Here is a 26,533-nt window from a genome sequence, read left to right as displayed (position 1 = left end):
AAGAAATTCCGATAGACCACGGCTTCAAAGCCCGGAAAACATTCCTAAATGTAATCTGACCGGCCGTGAAAGCCTTCATAGTCGTTCTAATGATTGTTCGAATGTTTTTAATCGTTCATCAATTCAACTGAATAACATTCAAGTAAAAGTCATATTTGTAGAAACTGTAGAGTTTTCTTTAAAATTTCCTAGCCAAAGTGATCGATTTTAAAAGTTCACCAATTAGAAATATCAAAATAAAATTTGAATCAAATGGCAAATTTACCGATACTAAGCAGCTACTTTTCTCACCTTTCTCTCATTTGCTTCTCCTTTGAATTTCAAAATAGTGTTTGAAGGGGTGGTTGTCGATGTGTCCTTAACAGAATCTCCAATTTCAGTCTCAATGTTGTTGTTCAAAACCGGAGTATTGCTCTTTTCTATGACGACATCTTTAAGGTGAAAGCTCTTTCTAGTGGTAGGCAATGGAAGTACAGTGGTCGCATTTATTGTATCGCCGTTGCCTTCTCCTTTTGTATCTGTGAAACTGCTTTCTAAGTCTACTTGTAGCGTTCTTGTATGTTCGATACTGATATTCTTGTGCACTATGTTTGTGTCAACGGTTTCATTATTGACTATGCCCTTATCGTTTTCGTATTCAACAGTCGAAGGTTCGGAAGGATGCTTTTGCAAATGCTCCACCGATAAATTTACATCAACAGCTTCCGTATCATCATCATCATCCTCATCCTTCTCAAAGTTGTCCAGTTCCTGGTCGACACTGTCAATAGTTTCTTTAAATGTTGGTTCTGAAACTTTAGCTATTGATGGAGTGGTTTCAGGAGTTTTCTCTACATTTTCAGGCAGGTCAGATACTTCAAACGAATTATCCCTTGCAGGTAATTTAGGCGCAAGAACATCAATTTTGTCATGAAAATCCGAAGCCCATAGCTGGGAAGAGTTGAATTCAATGGCCCTTGAATTGTCTTCCCTGGGCTTATCTCCAGCTAGTTTGAAAGGAGCGATGCTTTCATCTTTCTCCCGTTCATTTACATTTGTAGTTTCATAATTATCCTCATTGGAACTGCCTAGTTTGATGAGCGGAAAGTCTTCAAAACTATTTACATTATTTACAGGTTTAGATTTTAGATCTACTTTTTCAGTCTTTGGGTTTGCTTTCACTATTTTGTTCAGGTCCCTGTTGTTTATTTCGGTTACATTGCGTGCTGGTTCAGGTTGTAAAAGTGGTGCTTCTCGGGTATGGCGTAAACTTAGCTGACCAGTAGGACTACATACTGCCAGTATTAGAAATAGACCTAGAAAAAATGAAAAAGTGTCTAATATTTCAATTTAATATTTTCCAACGCCGTCATCTCCAAAATAAGTTCAATTTTAAACTGTGTAATTGGCTGGTTCAATTACATGTGATACCTTTGAACTTATAGCACTTAACATCAGAACGAAAGGTTAATAAATAGTCAAGGTATCGGTTAATAACTAAAACAATTGTCTGAGCTATAAATAGCGGTTAATAAAAATAACGGTTTATTAGTGTTAAGAGAGCTACCTTTTTGCGTCTCTGAATGTACCCACCCTTGTTTGTAACCAACAAATATAAATTCAAATCTTCATTAAGTTCGATATTTTTGTGGAAATGGTTTTGCCAAACTATTGACCTAAAACCTTCTTTTATTTCCCATTAAAATCGGAGTCTAAATACACTCGAGTGAACCTATAAAGTTCTCCATTTGTCTTGTTTAATGGATTTGTATTTGCTTTTGCTACTTTCAAATATTGCTGCCGGTTAAGTCGAAGACAATTTGAACCAAACATGTAATCAATCCATAAACTTTTTCGCAGTGACATTAATTAGTAAAGAGAGTTTCTAAAGAAAGCGTACTGGTTTTAACATACCTATCATCAGTTGGAGCGGAACTCCCATAATGCAGCATGTTGGCAGCTACTGGTTGATCTGAAACCAAAAAAAACAAAAATCTAAATAAATTCATAATAATTTTATTGAAAATGCGGAAAAACATCAACTTTATAACAATCAAAGTTATTGTAGTTTATCGTTTTGTGAAAACGAAAAATGTTTTAGTAAGTAAATGTTTAGTATTTAAAATTAAAAGTTAAAAAAGTATGCAGTTTTTGCAATTGAATATTCCTATATCATATGCAGAGATTTAATCCTCGGTGTGCTGCATTTATCCTTGTAGATTAATGTTTTTTTGCTATTTATTTATGGACTGACACACTTTCCATGGCCGATTTATTGTTGCTGTATAATTTTATTATACGCGTTACTTGAAAATTACGCCATTTGTGGAATAATAAATTCAATTATTAACGTAATTGGATTTATTTTTTGGCTACGTTAATTTGTGTCGTTATGCCGCGTGATAATGAAGACAAAATGTCGGTGAGTTCATACGCCGATTATGGGTAAATCAGGTAAATGGGTAAAAAAGGCGATGTTTTGTTCTTTCAAGAGAAAAGTATCCAAAAATAGGTTTGTTTTGTTATTTTAGACACGTTTAGTTTAATTTTTGTTCAAGTTCTGTTCAAAAGTTCAGCATTAGGCCAAGCAATAGGTACGATGAAAATAATAGGGTTTTTGGCATAAATCCTGTTAGAAAATCACGTTCAGAAACAAAATCACGTGCAGGGCAGTCCGTACTTTATTCCCAGTATGTTTAGGCCGACAAAATGGGATTTGTTAATTTTTTATAAACAACTTTCAACAAAAAATTGCGTTTTTTTAAGTTTCTCACTTGTAAACTCGGAACGATTGAAGCCATCTTAAGAATTGATAATTGAATTGCGAAGAGAATGAGGAATAATTAGAACCGGAGAAAACTCGGAAAAACCGGACAATTTTGCGTTTTTATAAAAATATTGGACTGTGTTATCACGTAAAAACACTGTGAACCGAAATGTATGAAATTTCCGAAATAATTCAGTTTGTTTGTTGAACTTAACGCAAAAAAGCAGTTCAAACAGTAAAAGACCATGTTGCAAATCATTCTCAAACGAAGCGAATGTGGATAAATATTAAAAACACTAAAGAGTTTGTGAGTTTCAATGCTTCATCCCAAATAACACGTTATTTAAATGCAAAAACACCATTATTTTGAGAAACTGGTATGTTTATTAAGTTTCAGTTAAAATTTGCTATTTTATAATCTTAATCCCATTTGCCTCGAAAATGAAACGAACAGTTCCTGAAAATGTTCCCCATATTTTGACTCAAACAGTGTGTTCTGGCGTTTTTGCAAAATATTCTTCAAAGTATTTAATTCATTTAAATCGCTTATTTCTCCGTTCGATCGAGTTATTTATAGGAAAAGTGGCACCAAATAATTGCAATCGCTAAAAGCACTTTGCTAAAATGCATTCACTGCACTTTCAGCCATTCAGAAACAGCCAAGACCATCATTGCTCTCTTCTTTCTCTTACATTTTAACCTATATTAGTGTAGTTTTTCATTTTCATCACAATCATCATTATTTCAATTTTCATTTTCATTTAAATTGAAATAAGGCACACTGATCAAAGTCATCCACTGAAAATACAAAGCAGACAGAATGAGGAATGATTTCGGACTCGAAAAAGTAAGTAAGTACAAAGCAGACATTTATACATGTATCATTCATAAACAAATAGGCAAAATTAACAGCCTAAAGAGAAAACTGCGAAATGCTTATGAAGAATATAAAAACCAATTACGCTAATATATAAGTTTTTCAATTAACGAAGAGATAAAGAACAATATCTACTTGACTCCAAAGTGAACAGAAATTTCGAACTCACCTTCCCGTTACAATAGGCCGCATTGAAAATCGTCGGTTACGAAGAAACTGAATGCACATAATCGCCTGAAGCTGGTCACGACCGTGTAAAATTTTTACCTCCATTTATTAACCGGTTTGCAAGAGATATTACAGTTTTTTTTCTCTATACTACCTATTCATCTACCTAGATAATGCCAACGGCCAAGCCTTCAATTTATTCCGCCTCGTATTTCCTTATCGATCGTTGATAAATAATTCGTTTAAGCGAAAATTTCCAGCCTCACCTGCTTGGGATTGTTGCATATTTGTTATCTACACCTAGATATATTAATGTTGGCAAAAACCAATATTTTCCACTAATTAATTGCAAAAGAACTTGTAGAACAGTTTCGAGTTATTTTGTCTACATCCTGTAGAAAATTGCCAAAGGAATCTTTGTAACAGAAAAAATTAACATGCATCTGATAGTTTTTACGGCAAACATTGACATCCGGCTCATGCTTCATTAATATACCTGGTCTATTTTACATTCAAATTGACATTATCGTGTGTATTTTTTATGCGTCTGTTGGATAAATATTTTTTAATTAAAATGTCTAGAAAATGTCTAGGAAAACAAACACACTGCACCGATTTACCTACAATTGAAACAGTTAAAACGAGAAGACGTTATGCAATAATTACTCTATTGTTTGGCTTATAATGCGGCATTATTAAATAACATTTAGTGCAAAATGTATACACTCCAGATATCAGCAACTGTATAAAGTTATGCTCTAGATAATGTGGCGGCAAAAAAGGTGTCGCAATGCTCGCATTCTTCCGCCAATTGCGAATGATTGTTTAGGGTCGTTGATTTTTTTTTTGTTTTTAGGTGAAAATCCCATTCGGAGCGTAAAGCCCCATTTATGAATTAAATAATTTGCGCTTAACAGTTAGGAAATTAGAAACTGTTAAGGAGTGCATAAAAATGATGATTTTGGGTGTAAATCGGTCTCGTTAGACACATTTGTTAACTGATATTACTTTTTTATTTAATATTTTCGTTCTTCTGTTCTATTGGCCAGATTGTCTGACGGGTTTCTGCCACCAGCATCAAGCAATGGTCGCGAAAGCCTCAGTTTTTCCATTCCATCGTAGAATTTTTCAAGGCTTTAATTTCCCACATTTTTATGTTTTATTTACTTTTGTACATTGTATCCAAAAGCAAAACATTTAGTCCACTTAAACATAATCAACTAGCATTATGTGAATGAAGATGAAACTGGTTCAAGTAAATATAAATCAATAAATAACTCGATTAATAAGCAAATGCGATCAATTTCAGTTTCTTCACTCTCGGCGGGTAATTTCAATAAAACTTTCATATTCCTGTCTTATTGCAGTTTCAGAAAAAACCACTAATTGATGTCGACATGTTGCGTCTACAAGTTTCAGCAATTCTTCATTCAATTCGGATTGCAGTCAGCTTGTGGTATTAATGCAACTTTGAAAGGCAAATATTAGCATATTCCAAGTACAATTAACCGTAAATTTCTACATGCTAGCCAATATAAAGCCTAAAGTTTGCCGGGAATTATAAAACGATTAGTCACACGATACAGCATATTGTTGCTTTTGTGCCACCCACATCTGGAAATGTTTGTATAATGACGAAATTTAATACACTCCTTTCAATAACAATGTAGACCAATTTTTTATTTTATTTTGTTGAGGATTTTAATACTGTAGGTGGCTCATAAACGCTACTACTTTTTATGAGTTAGTATTAATAATAGTAGGTATAAAGTTGCCTTTTTTGATAAATGCATCAAAAATAATGCAAAATATTTATACAAACACAGTTCCCAAGAGCTAATTTAAAGAACAATGCAAAAGGCGAAACAGTTCCCAAATTTAATAGAGATAAAGCGACAATGGAACATTAAAATAGATAGATTAAAATGCTAGAGCCCTTTGGCGTAATTAAGGATACAACCCCTAATAAGTTACTTTTATTAAGCAAAAAAAATACTTTCACCACCACGTATATCATAGACGAAGCGTTTACAGACTTTCGTATTTTTTTTTTAATTTAATTTATATAAACTTATGGTGTGAACTTGGCTAGTAGAATATGCGACCTAATTTCATATCACCCTGCCTACATATTGTAAATCTTTTAGGCATTTACGTAGAATTCGTTATGTATATTTTCAAAAAAAAAACAGCTGTGCACTTTAAAAATTTCCTTATCTTATCAGTTTAAACAGAATAAAAATTTGAGATCGAAAGAGTGCTTGAAAACATACAATGTCAATATCATCTGCAAAGACACCGAAACACACGTCCAAGAACAGAAATCTTCGAGAGCACTTATTATTATTCATACATTGTCAGTAAAAGCAGACAATGAATGTTTGTTAACATTTAACAAGAAAATTCACTAAAGAACGACTTGGGTTGGGCATATCCTTTGTGCATGTGCTTGGAATATTGGAAAGGTCGTAGTCGTGAAGTAAACTGTCCAAGTTATTGAAATGTAGGTACAGTCCTGTATTTCATACATATTTATAATAATTAGTGGCTTTGTGGTTGGTCGAAGGTTCTTGTGAATAACAATGGCCTTAAGTAAACGCTTTGTTCGATTCCAGTACTAAAAATCCGAATATAGATAGAAAAGACTAAATATTTCATAAAAACAAGTAATTTCAAAGTTGACTTTAGCAACTGTACTTTATAATTCTGATACAACTGTATCTTGATACTGCAAATTTCACATACTCAGAGTTTTATTTGAAATTCCCGGTGATTTCAACGGGCGGTTGAACAACTTTCAATTCAGGTGCATCCATGTATAACTAATTCCTATTTAAACTAAAGTATGTTATAATAACGATTAACTAAAAATGTATTCGGCATAAACAAAGGTCCGTTTCTCCAGATTGCAGGAATGGCGGTCACAAATAAAATCTAGGTTACATTTCACATTTGTGAACTGAAACGAATTATAAATAATAATGCTAAATGCAATTAGTACTACAGATATCAATTAAAACATATTACAATGCAAGTAATACCCACGATTACAATTGCAGACACAAATTACGTAAGTTTTCGATAAGTTCGACAGGCTGCACCATTGTATCACAACATGTAACAATGCGTCCTGGGAAAAAAATGGGACTATTGTTCCTATGTGAATATTCAATGGTTATCATTACAGCTTAAACAAATTGCTGTGGATTAATTAAATAAGCAACTGAGGATATATGTGTGTGTGTAACAAAAAAAAATAAATCCAATTATTTTATATTTAATTATAATAATTGCTCGGAAAAGATAAGTTTAGTATCACGGATATTACTAGCAAATGTCGACACTTCCCTATTAAACACATGCAATTTTTTAAAGGTCAGTAACTACATTGTGAAATTTTTCCATGATAGGCAACAATTTTTTAAGATTTTATCTAATGGCATGGCAAGTTTTTATACGTTTTTCGGGATCACGAATGTGCCATTTACTTCTTGCAACAGAACTACAAAATGTTTTCTAAATAGTTTTATTCAAATTTAAAAGCAGCAGAATCGGCAATGTTTAGTCGAGTATTCAGGCGATGGCTATAGGTGACCGATTATAATTTTTAAAATGTATTTATTGACCAATTCGATATTTGTTGCTTCAACTACTCCTGAAAATTGCGAACAAATAGAGAATTGTGTCTGTTTATTCTCAAAATCTAGAGAGAATACTATATGGTAAATTTCTGTTAACATTGTTTTACTAAACGTTTCTGCATCACAACTTTCAAGAATGAAGTGGTTTCAAAAAATTTGGGACGACTCATAAGCGCCAAAATATTTAAGTATTACTATTATTTGAGCTTTTGCAGCAAGATTCGTTGTTTCATCCGTCATCATCGGCAAAATTATTGTATAATATGTATAATATATATTGGATTTCTTTGGAGGTGCCTTTAAATATCAGACAATTTTTAGATGCTCAGTTGCATCTACTTCTCGGCAGAATCGCTCTCATTATGCCCCGAGGAGCCTTTTGAATTGACTCCACAATATTTAATAAAATTCGTAGTTTTTGATGAAACTCGCCTATATTTTCATTTTTAAACTGGCTACACTCATTTATCCAATAATCAGAGCAAGGCAATGTCTAAATAATAATTTCGTGTCGGTTTATCCTCAGCTTAGTCAAGTGCTCTAGATTAGTGACTCAAAAACTAAAGGACAAGCACTACAGAATAATTTTTCTTGGATCTGCAAATCCAGTCAGTTTTTAATTAAATGTCTCTAAAATTATATTTTACAGCGGATTTTTCAATAAAATTGTTTAGTTTTCCACTGGTCGGCTTTACACACTTTACGAATTTCCTTAGCATTTCCCTTGCAGATTTATTTGCTATGACGCGAATGCCACATATTTAGTATTAATTAGCCTTTTGGTAATACTAAAATATTTTTAAAACTTTAAATAATATTTTTCAAAATCTATTTTTTGACGAGCTCCACAGCACAGCAGCGCTTATGAGCCAGCCGTCACTGATTCAAGATAATATAAGCTGCATAATTGCACAGAAATGCTAACAGAAATCATAAATATTCATGACAGGTTTTTACTGATAATGCTTACTGAGCCCTAAATAGTTTAATATATTTTAAATAGTTTATAAATGATTGCACAATGTGGTAAGTACTTTGCATTGCAAACTTTTTATATTGTATGTATAAAACATTTCTTGTGCAGTTTAAGACGATTATAGACACACGCAATAAAGTTTCGCAATTAATTTTTATTTATTCATTCATTCCGTTTTAGTACAGTTATGTTATTGTTTGTCTTTGAGAGCTACAGTAATTAATTGTCTTGTTGAAGACTACGGATGACAATAAATCATTAAACATTTTAACTAACAATGTGCCATCAAATTGGGTTAGTTTGGGTTAGTTTGGGTTAGTATAGAAAAACTTAAGTAGAAATCGTTATGTAGTTTATTTTTACATTAGCAAACGGTACTTTTGTCAAGTGAATTTCTCCTAAGCTGTCAACAACGTTTGATCATGAGTAAGGAATTAAAAGAAAATTGTTTCTTGTTTGTTTGTTGTGATTGTTTCCAATCTTTACAATTCAGTTTTATTGGCTCAAATTCATTCCTCTGTACATACGAAACTTATGAAGGAGTAGCCGTAATAATTCTGAACAAAACAAGAATCGCCGAGTTTATTACAAAAACCAGTCGATCGGAAACGATTAATTTTTAATCATTTCGCTTCGAAATGTACTCGGTTATTTAACGTCGATTTAATGCTAAAAAACACGGTGAAATACATTGGATCTAAATATAGACTTTTGTTGCAGAAATTGATTCGCACTTGTTATTAAATTTTGTCGTTTTTCTAAGATTGTGCTTACTCATGTTGAATTTTATTATGCTAGTAATTGCCGACCGTTTTTTGCCAAAATTATGACCGTATTAAAACGCACTTGTCAAGATGTTTGTATTCACATCCGCACAAGGGAAATTATCTACATTGCGAAAAGTGCGTCCCAATACTACAGTTTTATGTGTGGAAAATACTTGAAGTCGATCATTACGGACATACATGCACAAGAAGAGTGAAAGTTGCAACATATGCTATATGATTCCGTCTTTAAATATTTGCATACCAACTTGGAACCAATTTCTATACTTGAGTGCATTCCAAAGCGTTTTGGCTGGTCTTCCAAACGTGAATGAAACGAAAATACAACCTTGTGTATTGATTGTGCAGTATTTCGATTTACTTAAAGCTGAAAACATTATAAAAATATATTTTTCATCGACTCAACAGTCAATGAGATAGTAATAGATGTGATTTAATTTCCTCAATTGCAGCTGGATATTTGAAGTTATTTTCAGAAGAAGGAGACTTTCTTGCATTTTGAGCGGTTTAATCAATTTAAAAGTTTAATGTAAAAAAAGTTGCAGATATTTTAAGCAAATATACAACTTAGACGTGACTGAATATGAAATAACTCAACGGCCCAGGAGATTTTAAAAATTAAACAAAAACTTTTTGGCTTTAAAATAATCTTCAATAACTTGACCATTAACGTTTCTCGAGACACTGAATCAATTCTACTCATTTCATAACCTAATGAAGCGAAACCAAACATTCCCTAGATTTCAATATTAAACTAGTTAGTGGTTTAGCTAATTTGACTCTAATCTCTTGAAAGCAAAGCGAAGTTTTACGACAATTTATTTGCTTGCCAAAGCAGCAGAACCTGTTTTTTCAATTTCAGTTCAATGCAATACGTTTTCAAATTAATTTAAATAATTCTTTGCCAATAACGATGCATTTGAGGCATTAGTAGCTTAAATGTATAATTTAAACATTCATGAGTACCTACTACTTAAAATTAGTTTTGCTGCAGTAAAATGTGCTTTTATGCAGAATTACCCCATATGGTCGAGTTTGTGGTTTTGAGTTTGTGTCAGCTGGGTTTCGGCCATTCACTGCCTACTTAGAATTCAAAAATTCTCAATTATATTAACGATATTCCACTTGCATTCTTCACATCCTGGTTGTTTATTTTTTCAATATGTTGCTTGGCTTGGTCTTAAAGGCCAAATATGCTAAATAGGAGTTTCAACATCGAGTACTTCACTCAACCACTGAAGCAATCCTTACCGTTACTCATACACCTTGAATATTTCACAAAAGTTATGTGCATGCTGAAAGCTGATTTTCCATGCTCGCTACATACATTTTAATAATTATTGTCTATTAGTGAAGAATAATAAATCCAGACTGTCTTGCTTAAATTAGCATTAAGTTGAAACAATCGAATTTCAGCATAATTTTACACCGTTTAATAATAAATAACCTAAAGGATTTCAACAATTTACAAAACAACCTGATTTTTTCTCCTTAAGACATTTAATGTTGTAAAGACAAAACCGCAAAGGTTTTTCAATTGTTGCATGTTGAAAACAATAACCGAAACCAAAAGGATTAATTAAAGCAATTGTTGCATATAAATCCACGATGATCGCAACTAATAATAATATCGGATTGAAAATGTACGCTTTATAGGGTTTTTCCTGGTTTTTGTTTGAAGATTGTGTGATCAATTCAAAAATAACTATTCCCTATCTCAATGAACATGCACTTAGAGTAACAATCGGAACAAAAAAATGTTTATTTAATGTGATTGTTAAATAACCCGCTTCCGATGATCCTCTTCAAAATATTTACAAAGTTACTGAATTATATCACGTATCCCGGTCAAACTGTTGGAGATAATCAGAATTGACTTAGACCAAAAAGGATTTCTTTGTATTAAACGTGTAAGATAATTCGGGTAAATAGTTAGCACTGTCTAGCTGGTGTTATATTGAGAGTGGTGAATCACTAAAGTGGGAAATACACATTGTGCACAAGCATAAAGCAACGAATTAAGGAGAACACTTAATAATTAAGAAAGAAACATGTCGAGATTGTTCTCAAAAAAACACAAGCAAACTGGGAAAATTAGCACAATCGATGAGAACGGAATAGAATATCGCACCTGCAAAGTTGACGAATTCATTCATGTAAAATTAAATAACCGTCATTAGTATACGGGAAAAAGCATGAACAGAAAGACCAATTAGTACATAGTCTATTTCTTTCAAAAATATAAAAACTGTTGCTTCTGTTATACCATTCAACAAAATTAGCAAATTATGGAAACTCAAATTTATCAAAAACTCTAGTTTTCCAAAACATTTGCCTTTAAAATATCAAATTTCACTAAAATTGTAAAATTACTGGCATTTTTTCAGAAGGAAACGTTATTGCCAAAAGTTAGAAATCGACTTCCTTCCTCATTTGTGGCGCAACAAATTTGATGGAGCGTTGAACTGAACACACCTTTAAATTTCCTGTAAAATTTTTAGATTAATTCACTTGCGTGTTGATATGATCTAATGATTATCAAAGGAACGTTCAATGTTGCAGAAAACATGTTTAAGTCACCGTAAAAGTTCACAACTGAAGCTTCTTAAATGCCTTTCTTTGCACAGACATCAGCACAGATGTTAATTGCTGCGAAAATATCGGCAAAAAGTTCAACTTTATTTAACTTTCTTTTAAGTAAATGTTCTCAATGTTTAATAGCAGACAATCATTATCGATGAGCCAAATGCATGCCTGTAAATGGTTTTAATGCAGAAAAACTCGAAAAAGTGTTTATTAAGTAACCTTAACGTGAATAATTACTTAACATTATTACGCCACATTATTTCTACAGTGAAGTGATTTCTAATTGCAGCTAATAACCTTTTCTGGATGATTAATTTCGTAATACTTTTGATAAAGTGAGGAAAAACGGAATCAGCAAAACCGCAGAATATAGAAAATAGTTACGTTCTAAATATTCGAGATGTGAATTGTATGCCTTATTTGTGATCACCTAGGCTTCGCTAATCTGTATTGCTTTTTGCATTTATTTATCATTATAGAAATTAATTAATTAATTAACAGGTACATCGCTAATGAAAAGAATTTGGAAAAGTAAATATCAAAACAGTTTATTTTGGTGTTGGGTATATTTACAATATTATTTTGCAAACTTCTAGTTGCGACTTTTCACCGTGCTGGTAATTTTCTACTTATAGCTCGTGTGGTCAATTGGCGCAATTGTAGCATAAAAGAGATTATATTTGTACAATTGCCACCATTAGTACACTAACGACATCCTAAACGAAATCGAAATGAACACATTGTCTAAAAAGGGTCACCATAATCAAATCTGAAACGCATATTACAATTGCTTAGAATCAAAAATGGAGTTGTTGACATATATTTTATAAATGACTCAGGCCCAGTTATGCATTTTAATGAGAATGTTTTTATACTTGAATGTAATGAAGGTTATGAACGAAGCGTTAATACTGGAGCGATCGTATAAAGAGTTACACACATTACAAATTACACAATTTGCAATTTGTAATTTGAATTTTGTAATAAATTGTTAAAAAAGTAATTCTGTTAGTACACAGAACCCGTTTTAAAAACGAGATGAAATAAAACCTTCTTTATTACACAACTAAATATTTATAAAAAAAAAGCGAGTAGTAAAGATGCGAAATAAATATTTGAAAAAAAAATTAAAGAACACAAGCCAAATGTGAATAGTAACTTGACTAAAACCTGCATTATTAAAGTTATGGGTTAAACAACATCCCACTATGAAGCTTTAAAAAACCTAATTTCTCCCGGATAGCTTTATAAAGTTTAAGACAGCAAGACATTCAAAATTTCGTAGATCGTGTTAGTTATCGATTTACTTCGTTTAACTATTACACACACATTCAGTTGATTAGCATAAAATTTTCACTCTCAAGTGCATATTTTACACTTCCTTAGCGAAACTGCATGATCGATCAGCTCTTCCGCCTTGATTTAATGAGTTCGTGATGATCAATCACGATGATGAAAATGATGATAATTCACTTTTCTCGTTAACTTTCACGGGCAGGTGTTAAACTTCAATATAAAATAGCCGTTTTTCAACCGAAAAAAAAAACACAACAATAGGCATCTAAAGCATGTCAACAAAAACCGTGTGCAGTATTCAAAGCGCCACGCATTGTTAGCCACGATTCTGTTGGATCAAAGAGCGAAAATGACTCATGTAACTGAAATCAACTTTCTCTTCTTTCTTATTGCTCGTTTTGCTTGCGATTTGGATATCTGCCATTATTGTTCAATTATCTGTTTCCTTAGCGCAAATTTACCTAATTTACGATTGCGACAACCAACATTCTTATGAAATTAGCCCAGTTTGAAAAAGTTGTATGGCGGTTTTATTGTCTGAATAACAAGTAGCAGTTTTGTGTGCTTAATATATAACGAGAGTTTTTGTAATAAATGTATCTTATAAATGAGTACTCAAATAAACGAGCATATTCGGGCAGGAAATATATTTTTAGCTGAAAGTTACTTTCCAAGCTAAGCAGGTATTTTTTGTTTCCGGGAACATCTACAATAACCTCAGTCCATACCATGATTACTCAGGTAAATCTAATTAGGTGCTATCGAAGATTATTCTACTAATAATAAAAGCATCAAAAATGTTTGAAAATCTAACGGTTATTTACGTTTTAATATAATTTCCGTTATCTAATAAAACCAAACAGGTTGGGAAGGATAGTCATAAATTCGTCAGTTTGTATTTGGCTTTTACACGAACATGTTCTTTTGATAAGTGTTTCACATTACGTATAGAATCATGCGTTCAGACACTGCAAAATTTCGTTTTGGTATTTCGGCAGCATTTCTCAAATTATTCCGGAAATTACAATGTCTTTATTCAAGAGTGGCAGGTCTGTTTTTACACATCGTTTTACGTCTTGTTTTACTTTTGTGCAGTAATGTTAGAATTATTTATGCATTTTGAATGCATATTCTGATCAAGTTAAAAGTTTAACATTGTTTAAATTCACGTTTTTCCTCCCGGCCTTCTCAAGATTATATTTTTCTATTCATATAATTTTGCCAACAAAATTAGAAGCGTATTTTTAATTTAATTGTATGTAAGCGAGTTCTTCTTTCTTTCTTTCTTTCTTTTCCTTGTCGTTTTCTGCAGCTTTAAGTCGTCCTCAGTAACCTTGAATTATTCTCAAATTTTATGCTTTAGTTTCTTTCATTTATTCTGCATTCTGCTTGAGATTCTTAAAATTCGACAAATTTTATCTTTGTTTGTCTTGTAATTTTGTTCGACAGCCTTCATTATTTTTATTAGTCATTAGCTTTCGTAATTGATTAGACAGAATCTGCTTATTATATGGTTTAAAATTTTAAGATGAGGCAAGATTTATGAGAAGATAAGATAAAAATTATTTCCAATAAGTGTACAATGCCCAACCCTTCAGAGATGTTTTGTGTTTTCTTAATCAAATTTTAAAAATGGTTTATATATTTTGGCACTCTCTGTGAACTATTCGTTTCAACTGTATAATTAAATTGTTTTAAAAATGTATTAATTTGTTTTTAGCGATTTACATGTCTTATTTCGTTTCTATATTAAATTCTGTGTTTATATTTCTTCGCCCTGTTTGCTTTGGATATATTTCAATTTGATCAAAACGTTTTTATTATTTCTATGAGTTATTAACGTGTACCTGATATGGGAAAGGAGATGAAAAGCAAGGAAGCAAGCAAAATATCGAAATGGTTTAATAACTTACTTAATCAGTTTGATAAAATAAAAAAAAGTGCAATACAAAATAAAAAAGTACATCAAGGCAAGAAAAACATAATAATTCAGTACTAAAAACAATTTATTATGTTGAAGCTGGGAATAAGAAATTATTCAGTAAAAAATGTGTACTGTATGCAAAGTAGCTGCATTTAATTAACACTTTATTCTATTTAGATAGCAAATTTATGTAAAATGTTAATTATTACTTGGTAAGCGTCATAATTTTTTGTGCATATTTTTTCCATATGATATCCGAAACTCTCTTATATAAGTGATAATAGGTCCTGCTCTTGATTAATAAATATTATAAATTTTGCAATACTATTACTTCTGCAACGAGAGATCAAATCAATTAAAAGGATTATTTTTTAAATCTCTTTTTATACAAGTATTTTTTCGAAAGCTCGACAAATTTTGCAATGCAAGCAAATAATTCTAAAGCTTTACTGAGGAAAACTGTTCCATTGCAGTGATAAGAAACGCGTTCTTTTATATACAGGTCGAAGTTTCCTTTCATTTTGCACCTTATTATATGGCTTATTTTTTAGCAATTCCAGGTTTTTTGTTTCCCATAAAAGTCCTCTTTCGCTCTAGATGAATAGGATTTTTTTGGGAAAACGAACGTAAAAGCAAGAAGTGTAGGAAAATCAGGAAAAAAAATTAAAAACACATTCAGCATTAACTATATAATAGAAATAGAATCTAGAAAATAAGACAGCAACAAAAGCAACAATTTTATGAAAAGATAACTAGATGATAAAAGGACAAGACAAAGTTTCGAGAGTTTATTGAGGTGCATTGATAATTTCCGCTTATGAATCATTTCCCCCCTAGGCCTTGGTTGAATATTTTCTTCGACTAAATAACCTCCCATTGGTTTGAGCCAGTGAGGTCAGAAAGCGAGCGAAAATGAATTGCATTCGGTCTGACTGGTTTCACTGGCCTTCCATATAGCATCAAGCAATAAAAATTAAAGACACCTTTTCATTTTCTATTATTTTATTTGCATTTATTAGAAAAGTCAATCCTCAACTCAAACAGTCGCGACTAAGATCAACAGAAAACACTGAAAGAAGGTATAGGATGTGCCACTTTTAAAACGTAGATGGAATTTAAACAACAAACCAGTTGGAGTGTAAAGTGTCTATGACCGTCAAGATGACATATTTGTTTACGTTTATAATTACACTTAACAAGTGTTTAAATTCTTTTTACAGGTGTATACAGTTCCTAACTGTTACATCGTTTCAATTTGACTTGTACTCCTTTCAATGGCACAATACAGCCAGATGTTTCTCCACAGAACTAAACAGACCTTTACGAAACGTTTTCGAATTGGCTCTTTTACAAATATCTAGTAATTTTTAAGAATAATTGTTATAATCCATTACTGTGATAGTGGTTTCCTTTATAAGTTTAATCTGAAATTGTATCAGCGTGTTTATCGTTAAAAGGCTATCGTTGGAATGATCCCATTTAATTTTAAACTTGACCCACATAAATACACATTGACCGAAGTCGGATACTGTAATGCTTTATCCTTATCTGCAGAGGATGGGAATTTTGTTATTTTCTTCCGAGCAAACACCGTTAATCGGACGCGGTTTGAGGATAAACAGCGCCAAAATGTACTGGATTTCAAGTAAAATCCATTTATTTCCTTGAAGTTTTGACTTTATACTATTCACAGCATAACACATGCACGTTTAGTCATTGTTCTCTATTGCAGTTGTTATCAGTAGCAGTTTGATACCATTTGAAGACAATGAAATTAATCACATGACACATACCATGTATGATTAATTTGCATGTTAGTATTTCAATCAAATGAAAAACACTTTCTGGAATTTTCAACGACACTTTAAAGTATGTTAAATGAAAAGTGCACGTAAAAACTCCACTAAATGTAAATAAAAATGAGTTTAAACTGAAACACTAACATTAACTTTACAACTGAAAAATCGAAAATAGACTAATTAAGATTAAGAAACAAAGTTAAAATTAGGGAAAATTTGCTTAAAAATTGTCCCAAAACAAAAAACCCCATTTACATTTACACAATACGCTGCTGGTGTATTTAAGAATGTATAAACAATAAAAATATGACTGAAGCTTAAAGTAAAAGTAGAACTTCATTAAGCAGACCAGTAACAAAAAATTGAATCTTGAAATAAATGAATGAATGAGAAGAAATGTTAGATTTATTATAAAGGAAAGGAGTTGAGGACCACCCTGTATATGTTTTGATCGAATAAACATCACAAGTTGTCACTAATATAAACTGCTCAACAAAATAAATGTTACAGAGCCAAATTTGACCTAACTTTGGTACTGGATAACTTTTGAATGTTTTGAGCTATTTGATGTCTGAAGCTTTATCCAGTCCAACTGTTTTTCTGTCAGGAAGCGTGTTTGCTAACATTTTGTGCTTCAGATAAAATTCGAACAAGGTGGAAATTAAAATAATGCAAAATTKCTGATAATTWTACATGCTCCCAGTTGYACAAAAAAATATGTTTATGAATTTCAACCCCAAAGGCATCAATCAAGGCCGTATATCTATCCTGAAAYGGTCTTTGAATTTTTCGTCTATCTCTTAGTATTTTGCAGAGTATTTTTTCTCTACAWTTCTTMATTCATCTTTTTTTTATCCTGTTGGTTTTGCTGTGAAAATATGTTAGTTAGTGTTTATAGATCGGATTTTCTACTTAAGTCGACTATGAAGTTTCAYGAGTTCACTATTTTGATAATCGGTCCAATATGAAGAATGTTATTACTAAAAACCCAAAAAATTGATTAGATTTTTGAAGCTCGCCCTGTGGGTAAAAGATATATGCAAAAAAGCAAAAATTATTTCGAGCTACGAGGTCTATGCCGTTTATTTTTCAAATTTGTCAATTAATCAAACTATCCATAGGAACTTCTTCTGCAGCACAAAACTTTTCCAAACGCACTTACTGACTGAAAAAAATTAGACTAGAAAATGCTTCAAACAGAAATCAATACGCTCAAAACAATCAAAAGGTATCCAGCACCAAAGTTTTTTAGTATTCAGCACCAAAAGACAAATTTGGCCGTGTACCGATTATTTTGTTGAGCAGTTAATTTTAATGATTAGAAACCCCAGAAGCTTTAAATAGAGCAACATGGATTACAGAAACATAGAGTTTGGGTCTGTTTCTTTGCAGTATCTTTGTTTATTCTCGCGAAATTTCCATTATTTAATAGTAAACTAGCAGGACACATTAAAATGATATACAATTCATTCATTATTAAAGTATCCTAATACAAATAATTCAAATGATTAGAAATCGAAATAAATCAAGTAAATTTCCACGCAAATTCTATAAAAATCGAGACGAGGACAAATCCAAACTGATCTCAAACCAGTAGTTTTTACAGACTTCCGAAGATGAAAGGAGGTCAGGTCTGATATGTTTTAACATTTAGCTCAGATCTGCATGTATGTAGGTGGTGTACTGAAGAGTTAGTAGAGCTTGTTATAAAACGCCCATGTGTAAAAGACATTAATAATAAAATCAATTAATTGAGAAAAAGAAGTAATAAAATGTAATGTAATGCTTCAAATTAAAAACAGTAACTAAGTATACATATTTCCAACAACCTTCATTATAAACCCATTGAGCGGAAAAAAATCTTAAAACTGGTGAGTTTTTCGGGCTTTTGGGCAGTCGTGGAAATGAATTTCTTGCTATCTAGGAATAAGCACGAGTGGTTTTCAGCTTCAGACGTTAACTTTCCTTATTTCAAAATCGATTTGCGGCTGTTTATTAAACAGACACATATTTCAAAAGCCAATAATACATAGATAGTTGATTTATCTGTGAAATATAATACCAACAATACTTTCCTTTGAATGATTCACCCGTTCCTGATGACTATTTGATCGTCATCGATCAAGCCAAAGTACATATTTTAATTTCGTAAAGTGTGTGCCCCCCTCTGTTTAGCACAGGTTTTTAGTGAGCGCAAACTATAATTATACTGAGTTTATTGATTGAGTTATAAAAACCACGATTCGAGGAATGGTTGTTCCTGGCTACAAAAATTTCCTAAACACAAACACAGCTTTCCAAGATTTCACGCATTTACCTGCTCCTCTGTTTAGTTATGAAGCCAGGCAATTCTGATTTATACCAGAAAGATGTGAAAAAATTGCAACATTCTTTATATGCAATTTATTACATTTGTACACTACAGGCCGGATATTTCTTAATACATTTTATACTCGTTTTAAACGTATTCATTATGTGGATTTATATACATACATACCCATGCTATTACCGAGGATATTGCAAACACGCTTTACATAAATAGTAATTATACACAAGCAGCAATAGCATTAGTAGTTCTCACTATTAAGTTTTCATTTTCTTCGTGGAATACTTCGGTTTGTATTCATGAAACCACGATGTTAGTGTTGATGTTACATAATGAATGTTTACTTAAATAATTTTCAACTCATCTTTTTAATGGTTTTAATATTATCTGATTAATTTCACTTTAACCTTTGTGAACTAATGCCTCTTCTCGACGAGAATATCTTCTCTGTCTCATAAATCTACAGAAAATCAGAGGTTGGAGTTAGAGACTAAGACAAATATGTGCAACAAAATATATATATTTTTGTAATTAAACAGATTGTTTGTGGAAAATGTATAAACTAAAATATGAAATTTGGTGTCTAGTTTAAACCTCGCAATAGAGTGACCGAATTTTTTGAAACCCGATTACACTATTGCAAAATTTTCACATAAAAGAATATTTTTTACAAAATTCAGCAATCTTTCATATTACTAGAGGGGAAAATATTTTGCTTTGAAAAATAGAGCCATTCCGAATTCTGGGTTTCACAAATCTTTCAGACAATTGTTTCGTTTTAACAGTGATTATATAAGATCTTTCGATGGTCCATACGTCATGAAACATTTTATGTATTTAAAGCAGTCTAATTTTCACAAAATTAATCATACACAGCTGAAATGAGTAAATTAGTAAGGTTGAAAAAATCAGTTCGTTTCACCTGTGATAATTAGAAAAATAATCCAGTTTCTTTATTGGAAATCTGCAAATAAACTAACTAAATATATCAGGGAAATGTGATTTGAATTTCGTAAGAATTCTAATAATTAAATGCACAAATAAAATATTTTATTGAGCAAAACCAGTTGTGCGAATGTAGAAACTAACATACAAATTAGTGTTAATTTTGGCAAGGTGTAGTTGATAAATTATCAGGTTTCTATTAATTTAATAGGGAAAATATTTATAGTTACCATTCCTAATTCCATACTTTTCTATTTTTATTTATTAGTAATTCCATCTTTTTTGGGGTATTTTATACAGCAGTTTGAATCAATAATGTCCATTTTTTTGGCTTGTGCTTAGTGTTGATACACTAATACAAATGATTTTGCTTTCCCCTATCAACTTTTTGAAGTCGTTTCAGAACTGAAGCAATAGTAGTAATAAACATATATTTTACAAAATGTCTCTTATTTTCCGTAACTATCTGAGACTTGATGTTTTTGATGTTCTTCCAATTGTTTTGAAAGCAAGTCTCACTGGTTTTTTAAGTATTTTTTCAATTATTCCTTCACTTTCTTTTCAATTTGATTACACCATTTTATTCTTCAGTTTATTTTTTTATGTGCATGTATTTTTCCTATGATGGTGTTTGGTACTGAGCCAAGTAGGTACTGTAAAGCTTCCACAAAAACGCGACGATTATCCTTAAAGCGATTTTTAATCCTTTAGTTGAACCTAAGGTATGGTGTACGAGTTGTGAGAGAAAAATTATTTAGCCAAATTTTTCCTCCGGAATTTCTGGGCTATTAAAAATAATTTGCGCATTAATAAGATAAATACACGTGATTGAAGATCAGACAAATAAACTTTATTGACTATCATTTTCGGAAGCTCAGACACTTAACAGAAATAATTTAACTGTACAATTCCTACTGTCTGCATGCATTATTTTCACTAAACTTAACAACAACAATTTAAAAAACAAACCACTTAAAAAAGGTAAAACTAAAACACAATACCTAATAACCGATGAAAGTAATTGAGAAAATAAATTAACTAAAACTAGAAGCCACAGATAAGAAGCTATCACATCTGATAAATGTACTCACCATTATTTTCAAATCAATAATCGCAAGTCGCAAAAAAAACAAATGATTTATCGAAGGTTAACCAGGAAGCAGACAAAGTTTCGATCAGCACTAAACCAAACAGATAAACACAAAAGAAGGACCAGTGAAAATGTTAACAAACATCAACGAAAATCATCTATAGCAAAGTGTAGCACCCCGTAATGGAAACACGCGGATATTGTAATGTTAACTGCCCAATGACGTCACACAATGTTCGAATTACTCGATGGAAAGTTGGCGAATGCGAATAACACGGAACCCAAAAGGTACCCGCTCGTTCTATGGCTAAGGTACGACTGATCGGACTGATTGTTATTTTCTGATTATCAAGCCAGCCATGAGTCAGGTATTCTGATAGTGTCTTGTTTTTGTTGTTAACATGCACACGATCTGGTTGCCTAGGTTACTCCTATGGAAACGTTTCTCCATTAGTTCTTCGCATAGTTGTGGCATTTAGCATGGAAAATGGAAAATAGACCAAATGCCACTGTACCTGCAAAGTTTACACCCAAAACTGAAAAAGAACTCGTTTAGTAAATCAGTTATTATTATACAGAAGAAGTTCAGAGCTTTGATGTGTATTTTTGTTATGAAAGTAACGATTAGTTTCGCTATTTGGATCCGAAAACGCCCTTTTCTAAATACAACAAAAATGGCTGGAACCGTTACATGCTCCATTTTTTTCTTTCTAAAAATATAAATGTGTTGCTCATTCTATCTAATTACAGAAAGTCTTTGAATTTTCAAATCAAACACAAACTATAAATCGCAACTTATTCGAAAAAGTTTGCGCCGTAAACAATTAGTAAAAAATTATTGAAATATTAATTGATTAAGTTGTGGAAAATTTTAATGAATATGACGAGCAAAAATTTAATCACTATTCAAAGAAAACCCAATTTATCTGCCCGGCTTTCAGCGTCTATAATTTCACTATTTTTGGGTCCATGCTTATAGAACAGATAACCATGATTTTGACCTCAAAAATTCACTTTTGAATGGGTTGACTGTTGCAACATTGATACGAAGTATATTGTTTTTAGTACGAAAAATCAGAAAATAATCGATGGAATTCTTCCGTGACTAACTCATAAAGACAACATTTTCAAAAGTCACTCTCTAAATGCTTTTCGCTCTATCTGAAAAATGTGAACAACGGTTTGGATGATAAAGGTTTTAGTCCCGACTGGTAACAGGTAGATGAAAAGGTGAGTCACTTGAAATATCAAGGAAAAATGGTACCAGTAGAACTGCGGCTCGATTATTCACTTAATACATTCTAGGAAAAAAATATTCAAACTTTTGCCCTTTTATTAAGGGTGGCAGCTTTCTCTTTAATAACGTACATTTTGAATCATTTTTTCTGCATTAAATGTGTTATTAATAATTAGCAAGCAATAAGCAGGAATTCGCACGCACTATAGTAGGTTTTCAGTTCTGCATATTCTAAAATTCTCACGCAAATCACACGTCGGATTTTTGGGCACCCTGCGAATACTGGGTTGAATAATATGAGTGCTCTCTCAAAAGCCTAAATCCATTTAAAAACGTATAACTTCCAATACAGTGAAGATAGCAAATTGAAATTTACCCACCCTATAGAAGATACCTTCTTCAAATTATAAAGCCGAACATTTTCAGCCCACTCTATACATGCTGGACAAAAAACGATTTATTTTTTTCAACAGCGCTCCCTCATATTAAAATTCATAACTTACAACCTATAGCTGGCAAGACCTTTGAAGGCAATAATAATAATATTACAATAATAATTAGAGCCGAAGATTATACTTAAAGCGGCAAACTCGAAAATTCTCACTCAATGCTCAATTTTTTTGGATTTGTATGGACTGTGGATGCCGATTCCAAATTAACGTTTTCTCTCAACTGTTTGACTCCAACTACCTTGAAAATTCATAACTCCTAAAGCGGAGCAGGAAGCGACTTGAAATTTGCGCAGAATATAGCAGAAACTTGCATCTTGAAGCACTGGAAAATTGACACAAATAGCGCGTAATTATAATATTTTTCAACTGTGTGAATGCTAAACCAAAAGAACGTTTTTTCTTTAAATTTTACGCGCTATATTGTCTTAAAATTCATAACTTACCCATATTAATAGGTGGCAACTTGTAACGCTGACAGTGTATCAAGCACAGTAGCTGCAAACACTCGATTTCTATCTCAATTCTAAAAGATTCTGATTTATAAACCTTATGAAATCAAAGCCCAATATGGACATATTTTTTCAAACCCTGCCCTTTGCCTTTCCTTTGAAAATTCCTACTTATGCGGGGCAGGTAGAGATTTGAAATTTACACACTTGAAATTTGCATATCTCTAGAAAACATTTAAATATTGCACATAAAACTAACTTTCTTCCTCAATCGTGAGCTATTTTTTGTAATTTATAACCGCCAATTCAGTGCATCAAGCAACTCGAAATTTGCACATCTATGGAAGATACTCGAAGCTGCCATTTGCGAAATTCTCACTCAAATCTCAAAGAATTCTGATTTTTTTCAACTCTACAAATGTTAAGAGGTTAACAATTAGATTCTGTTCTGTTGAATTAGTGTTCTTCTGTCAATATCAACTGCTATTTAAACAAAAAATTACCCAAGGTTTAAAAAATATTCTATTTATTTAATGCTAATTTACTTAGCTGGTTTTCACTCTTTTTTTAAGCATATCATTAAATAATCATGTAAATAAGATGTGATTTGTTCAAATATTTATTAACAGACTCGTAAAAATATTGACGCCCATAATAGATAATTTGTATGTGTATTTCATTTTCGGTCAAATGGATTTGTTCCTAAATGAAATTTAATAGCATTTGACGGCACTTTGTGGGGGCTGGCATCGGATAGGGGGCGAAAATGTGAGTCCCGACAAGCCGATAGAAGGCGCCTGCTTTTTGGTAATTTAACACCGTGAAAAGGCAACCGATTCCTACAAATCTGAACAAAATAACATAATTACACTCTTCTATGGAAATATAAGCTTGGAATTGCAACAAAATTTAGAAAGTTTTCTAAAGCTCTTTAAATTTGAAAATTATGGCAATATGATATAAAACGGTCAAGAAGAACCGACTTTTCCAAGACAGTTTTTCTCGATTTATATGCAGATGTATCACATTTTCTCCTGCGTTGCTGGACTCTTTTCCTTATTTACATTCATATTTCTAATAGAATTCTCTGATAACTCTAAATGCTTGAACACTTAGGCGCAAACCACCAAAATAAACAAGCACGAACGCTTAATAAAAACACACTGAATTATTTGGGAATAAAACTCAATAAAAAGGAGCTCATCCATGAGAGGAGAAAATAGTCAATAAAAGTTGAGGCAAGAAATTATGTGCTGTGTCCAGCTGTTTTTCCAAAATTGTCTCTTCCTATGTGTCAGAAGTTTCCTAGTGAAAATGAATGGTGAGACTCTCTAATTTGCGAATAGGATGCATATTTTTTCTGTAAATATTCGACATCCAGAATATGCAATAAAATTCCATCATAATATATTTCGCGTTTTATATCTATCTAATACTCAGTCAGCTGAGCTGGTTCAACCTCCTCCTCTAAAATCCTTTGTTGAACCGTGACAAATTACGTGATAACTTGATGGCGCTTATCAGTTTGCAGGCTTTGTTCCCAATATAAATAAAGATTATGTATGTATTTATTGGTTCAGTCTCAATTTGAAACATGCAAAACACAAAAACACCGCCTTTAACTGTGTAACCTTGCGGGCGTAAGAAGTGCTACGTCGCGACCCACGGAGGATTTGGGGCTACGCCTCGGCCAACCCCCTAGGACCGCCTTTTGAGCCTCCAAATTATTAGGATAACAGAAATCACTCAAGGATTTGCGTGCGGCTTAGTTGTGCAATAATTACATATCCATGTTGGCGTATACTCGGTATTAATGTGCCTACACATTGATAATGCGATAACGGATGGCACGAAGTTGCGCTTGAGTTTATTCGGCATGTGTAACTTGCGAACATGTAAAGGCGAAAAACGTTATTTTAGACCTTAAATTGGGTAAAAAACAACTAGAATTTTGTTAAAGGCTGAAATTGCATTATCTGTATATAATAATGCATGTGAAAGTCTATTAAAACCTGTAATATATTTTGCATACAGAAATTATTGAACAAAAACTCTGAACAACTGAAAGTTGGGTTTTTCTTATAAAACGTTCTGTACTTTTAATCAATCAAATCGCCTTAAAATTGCCCTAATTTTGCTTAAACACACTTGTGAAATGGACATTTCGTTAGAATTTAACCGACTAATGGAAGAATATTTTATTAGTAACCAGATGCATTTTTTAATAAAGCGTAACAACGTGAAAAATAAGCGGTAACATGCTGCAATAACATAAGAGCAAATGGAATCAAACAATTTATAGTATGTTATAGAATTAGCAATCTCTCGGATTAGGATAAAGCACCAAAAAATAGTATTACAAGTTTCTACGAAAAATGTTTTTGGGCCTCCGCCTATACAACGACAGGCCCTTAACGAAAGTCCTTAAAATTCGTCGTTTAGAACCAACTTTTTAAGTAATTGATCAAACCTTTCTATATGGTTAATAATTAAAACAATGTTCAAGCCTTATGGAGAATGGTACAATATTTTTTTGGCGGAGCTAGAAAAACATATGATTAGAAAAAACCTCAGCTATGCTGAAAATGCATGCAAAATTTAAGACCTTAAATAAAATAAAGCTTTTTCAAAAACCGGCAATTTTATCGAACTCTACTAAGAATATTGTGTTTTTCTTCATTGTTTCACCTATTTAAAAATAGTAGTTGTGTCGATTTGATACTGGGTGCTAAAAAAGTGGCCTCAATGTGCTGAAGCTAGTTCGAATCCTGCAAGTTTTAAAGGGTCTCTTTTGCTTCTAATCATCTAAAAAATAATTCATTATACGAATTATTTGATACTTTATTAGAAATTTTCGGTAATTTAGATAATTATTAACAAATTAGAGATTGCTCACCCATTCTGGGACACTCTGTATATGAATGGGACTAGAAAGTTTGATCAGTCGGAAAATTTGTTTCAATTAACGATATCTTATTTAAAGAAATATGAAAGATATAGTTTTTTCTTATAATAGGAGCGAAAAGGAAAAAGCACAAATTTATTACAATTGGAAAATATAATTTTTAATATTTTTCTACAGTGTGTCTTTTTTTCTAAATCTATTGTGATGTATTTCTTGTTTTCTTCGATATTTTTCCCGATTTGTCACAGTTAAAAATGAATTAAATTAAATACAAAATTCTGCATCGTAACCAACGCTCTAAATGTAATAGTAAGACTCAAAATGAAAAATT

At 32.0% G+C, this 26,533-nt stretch overlaps 1 protein-coding gene across 1 annotated transcript in view; it reads right to left on the bottom strand.

Moving 5' to 3' along the window:
• Window positions 1-21,502, bottom strand: part of LOC109542872 (receptor-type tyrosine-protein phosphatase gamma) — a 27,894-nt gene extending 6,392 nt beyond the window's left edge. Inside the window, exons 1-3 of the mRNA XM_019912321.2 lie at window positions 21,161-21,502; window positions 1,894-1,951; window positions 292-1,295 (exon numbers count right to left, since the gene is read on the bottom strand). Of these exons, the coding sequence (XP_019767880.2) occupies window positions 292-1,295; window positions 1,894-1,921 (1,032 nt within the window). The 5' untranslated portion in view covers window positions 1,922-1,951; window positions 21,161-21,502. The remainder of the gene's footprint in view (window positions 1-291; window positions 1,296-1,893; window positions 1,952-21,160) is intronic.
• Window positions 21,503-26,533: the final 5,031 nt, after the last annotated feature.

Source organism: Dendroctonus ponderosae, unplaced genomic scaffold (assembly GCF_020466585.1).
Source record: "Dendroctonus ponderosae isolate FM_Combo_2020 unplaced genomic scaffold, Dpon_F_20191213v2 Dpon_F_20191213_7, whole genome shotgun sequence".
Taxonomy (NCBI): Eukaryota; Metazoa; Arthropoda; class Insecta; order Coleoptera; family Curculionidae; genus Dendroctonus; species Dendroctonus ponderosae.
This window is presented reverse-complemented; position numbering and strand designations above follow the sequence as displayed.